General features: G+C 35.2%; 1 protein-coding gene across 1 annotated transcript; it reads right to left on the bottom strand.

The window, feature by feature from the left end:
• Window positions 1-885: 885 nt before the first annotated feature.
• LOC149249746 (dihydroorotate dehydrogenase) lies at window positions 886-1,898 on the bottom strand. Its single transcript, XM_089456312.1, has 3 exons — window positions 1,616-1,898; window positions 1,431-1,502; window positions 886-1,213 (listed from the first exon to the last, which is right to left on the bottom strand). Exons 1-3 carry the CDS (start codon window positions 1,766-1,768, stop codon window positions 1,058-1,060), a joined length of 381 nt encoding a protein of 126 aa, XP_089312438.1. The 5' UTR covers window positions 1,769-1,898; the 3' UTR covers window positions 886-1,057.
• Between the last annotated feature and the right edge of the window lie 2,501 nt (window positions 1,899-4,399).

The following is a 4,399-nucleotide window of genomic DNA, read 5'->3' as shown; positions in this document are numbered from 1 at the left end:
GCAGTAGATTATGGACTCCACGGAGGTTAAGGAGATTTGACTCTAAGCTAAGCCATTATCTATTAATTTATTAAGAATAAAAAGATCCATAGTTAGTTGATTTAATGGCCAGCCTATATTACAATCTCTTTTTGGTTTTTACAACTATTAACAGCAGGCTTAAAATAGCCAGCCTCTTTATTGGCTGACTATTTATTTTTTATTTATTTTTACTTAAAGTTATTATAGAGTGCCTGAAGTATTTCCTGCTCTAGAAAAAGGCTGAAAGATGTTAACCGATTTTGTAGAAGTTGTGTGTTTTGCTGATAGTTTGTGCCATTGTCTATCCTATTTTTCAATTATCGGAGTTGTTTGCCTGTTCCATAAAAGCTTTGCTGTCCTATTTTCAAAAATAATATACGGGTATAGCTGCTGCCACCTAGTTTCATATTTGCTGATAGCAGGAAAGTATAGATGAATTCATCTAATGTCATTTTGATAACCTCAAGAAACCTGAATTGCCATCCTTATTGATCCGTAGCTTTGAGAACTAGCGCAAGCTTCAAAGGTTATCAAAATTTTCGCTGTTTCTAATTTTGGGAAAAAAAATGAATTGGGGCTCTTTTGCAGTGCCTATTAGGGAGGATTATTAATGAGAGATCCTCAACAAGGTATATGCCACTGTGATTTAACAAACTTGTATTTTACTAAAGCATCACAAAGAATGTAGAAAGAAGAGCATGCTGTAAGCAAAGAATTTGGGATTTCCTCTGTACTCATATCTATCATTGACTTGTATCACAATGAAGTTAACAAAATTAACTTCAAACAAAAAATACACTGTAAATTCCACCCATCCATGGGCATACGATGTTGACCTTGCACATAACTTATGACAAGTGAGGGTAAAGTAAACTGGGACAAATTAAAACTCCATATATAATGTTTACAAATTGGGTTTTGTGCCAAAATTATTCAATGACCATAATTACTGCTTTTACAAGCAACAACTCTGTTTGTTCCCACAAAGAAAGGAAAAAGCGTAACATTTATGCAATTGAACTCAGAGCTGAACTGATCAGAAAGGCAAAACAAAGTTACCATCCACCAGTTCCAACTTGCTGGCTTCAATAATTGGGTTTACAGTCAGAGGGGTAAAGCTGCCCGAAGGACCATAAAAATGAGGAAAGAAATTCAGACCATCAGCAGATTCGTAGATCAAACCCTCCCCAAGCTGCCAAGAAATCAAATCCTTTAGATCAAATTAATCTTCCCCACTTATTGCATTTCAAAGGAAATTCATCGATTTCAATTCGATTTAAAATCAATCCAGAGAGATCAATTTTATAAAGAATGCGAACAAATATCAGGAAAAATCACATTCTTGGCGAAAGACTATTATTATCTAAATAAATGCGCAGAGTGTGAAGAAGAGAGGGGGGTAAGTTTACCTTGGATGCGTCTAATTTGAGAAGATAAAGGTCAGTTCGTCCGGAGAAGAAGTTTTCTAAAACACCCTTAACCTACAATGAAATACAAATGTTTTATACGCAGTGAATTCAAAAAACTACTTTCAGTCATTGAACTTAGAGGGGCGGCCTTAAACCAAAGAGAGGGGACGTTAAAGGGTGGGCACCTGAGAGTGAGTGCTGAGATGAATACATCCAGTTTGCTTGTCAAGGTCGCCGCCCATTGTCGATCCCGTCTGCTGGAGCTCATTCCATTCGGATTCCGTGCTAACCCTATATACGAATACAGCTGAAGTCTCCTGCTCTTTCTCCTCCCCCATATCGGTTTTAGCATAAGTCGATATTACCAATTGTGTTAATCTTCATTCGTTTATTTGGAATTGATGTCAAAGAGGACTCCTTCCAGGCAATCCGTTTTCCTTTCCATGGTTGTTAGGAGTAGTTTCACGAGTTGATTTTTTTGGTCATGGTGGTGGTGAAAATTTGTAGTTTTTAGGTTCTTGACATAATTCGAGCGTTACAAGTATGGGTAAGATGTTGAAATTATTTGTATATTGAAAAATATAAATTTAAATAATTCATTTTAATTTTTGATCTATTAAATATTGAAAGGGATTAAATTTCTTGAAATGTAAAAAGATTTGTTCGCTCGTAGTTTTGGGTAGATCTAAAGTTAAAATGGATCTAAAGTAGTTTGATTATATATATATATATATATATATATATATAAGTTGTTTGTGACATTTTAGGCTTGACTTGTGGCTTAAGTTATCAAAGTCACTCAAGGATCACACCCTGCCTAACCACACCAGCCTTTCGCTGATTGGATTTTTTAGCATGTTTCTTCCCCCTAGCACAGGGCACAACCACCCCTCGTGAGGCTTGATCCTGAGTCGCCTTGCTGACAAAGTCTATCCTCAATTGGTTGTGCTAATGGGACTTGACAAATTACATCAATATATTAGATGAACCACTTATTTTAATTATTTTCATTTTCGTACACAACACTATCTTCTCCATATTCTTTTTATATTTTATTATAAATAATATTATTTTTAAAGGTCTTTCATAAAATTCTAATTGCATCCATAGGCTCTACAACCCAATATAGGGGTGATGTGTAGGTGTAATGTAAGAAAGTTTGTCAACATTTTTACATGTTAGAAAGGTTTGCACTTCGAGAGATTTAATCGCTTTGGGTGCTTGATGGATCTGGGGTTAAGACAGATCTAAGTCGGTCTCAGTCGTGTGCGGCCATAGAAAAATTATTGAACATCTAATAATTTTGATCATTTTAAATATGCTAAATATGTCAAAGATTAATCTAGTCATTTTAATTTTAAATTTGCTCAATTACATTAGTTTGTTGAGATGATAGAGATTGTTAATAACTTGAATGATGAAAAATTATGAAATAAAAAATTTGAATACAAAGTTACAATGTAACATTGATGAATGCAAAGTGATTATTTTCTTTCACTGTTTTTATTTTCACACTTGTTAATTTTGCCATATTTTCATATGGATCATATGAAAATGGTAGTTGAAATCGTAGACCATTCAAATCTTTAACTCGAGCTATAGTATTAAACATCATACCTTGTCTCTCTTGCTCTCCAATATTAATAGTAGCTTTCTCCAAAGTTAATCATTGTGACTTATGAGTGTTAAACCCCAAGTAAGTTTCAATTGTAATTCTTTTCTATTACCTTGTTTCAATGCAAAGTGACTAACAATGTCGAATGATGGAAAATGGGAATAATAAGAATGTAGTTAATTACAAATAGTTTATAGTTTCAAGAAACAAACATTTCTGATAAGTGAACATTTTATTTAAGATGAAAATTCAAGTATTTTATTTATGGTTGAACTATTGTAGCATAGAAATCAATGCACATCATCAATAAATGTTTTTGTGCTTACACTAAATTTTTTTTTCTAGTTAAGACTAACCTAAGTACCCACGGGGGATTTGAACCGGTGACCTATCGCAAGGAGTGCCTTAACAAAGCACCCATTCACCGTCAATCCAAAGCCCCGTGGGCTGTGCTTACACTAAAATTAATGCTCACTATCAATCTAATTACTTTGAAATTAATATACATCATACATCTAGCCACATCAAATCAAAATCAACATCTATATCGAAATCAATGCATCTAGTGCAAGCATTCAAATAGAATTGGAAATCAATATCTGCACGTAAATCAATGCATCTAGTGCAAACAACCAAATAGGATTAGAGATCAACATCAACACTAAAATTAATGCATTTAGTGCAAGTAATCAAATAGGTTTAGAAATCAACATCTACACTGAAATCAATACATCTAGTGCAAGCAATCAAATAGGATTAGAAATCAACATTTACATTGAAATCAATGCATCATAGTGCAAGCAATCAAATAAGATTTGAAATCAACAACACCACTTAAATCAATGCATCCAATGTAATCAATCAAATAAGATTAGAAATCAACATCTACACTGAAATCAATGCATCTATTTAAGTGAATAACATTGTATTTCCCCCTCCCTCTCACCTGCATCTCTCTTCCCCCTCATTGTCTCTCCATCTCTCTTTTGTCACTCCCTCTATCTCTATCTCTCCACATTTTGCTCTGTCTTTCTTCTTCCCTCCCTCTCTACACTGAAGTCAATACATATATTTCAGTGAATAACATTGCATCTCCCCCTCCCTCTCCCCCCCATCTCTCTCTCTCTTCCCCCTCCCTCTCCCCCCCATCTCTCTCTCTCTCTCGCTTCCCTCTCTCCCCCATCTCTCTCTCTCTCTCTCTGCCATTTTTATCTATATCTCCTTACATCTCTCCTTTGGTTTCTCTTTATCTCAGCCCCCAAAAATACACGCTCTCTCTCCCTCTCTCCCTCTCTCTCTCTCTCTCTCTCCCTCTCTCTCTCCCCGTCCCTCTCTTTGTCTCTCTTCTCCCCCA

This window comes from Pinus tabuliformis, chromosome 7 (assembly GCF_031772625.1).
Source record: "Pinus tabuliformis cultivar Carrire ecotype Pingquan chromosome 7, CPIR1, whole genome shotgun sequence".
NCBI classification, from domain to species: domain Eukaryota; kingdom Viridiplantae; phylum Streptophyta; class Pinopsida; order Pinales; family Pinaceae; genus Pinus; species Pinus tabuliformis.
The sequence above is the reverse complement of the archived record's forward strand: the minus strand, read 5'-3'. Positions and strand labels throughout refer to the sequence as shown.

What these genes read in the sequence shown, in the direction of transcription:
- LOC149249746 (XM_089456312.1), bottom strand. Translation starts at nt 1,768, where the DNA reads ATGGGGGAGGAGAAAGAGCAGGAGACTTCAGCTGTATTCGTATATAGG. An exon ending in ATCTCAGCACTCACTCTCAG is followed by an intron (nt 1,503 to 1,615) that starts GTGCCCACCCTT and finishes ATTTCATTGTAG; the next exon opens with GTTAAGGGTGTTTTAGAAAA. An exon ending in TCAAATTAGACGCATCCAAG is followed by an intron (nt 1,214 to 1,430) that starts GTAAACTTACCC and finishes ATTTCTTGGCAG; the next exon opens with CTTGGGGAGGGTTTGATCTA.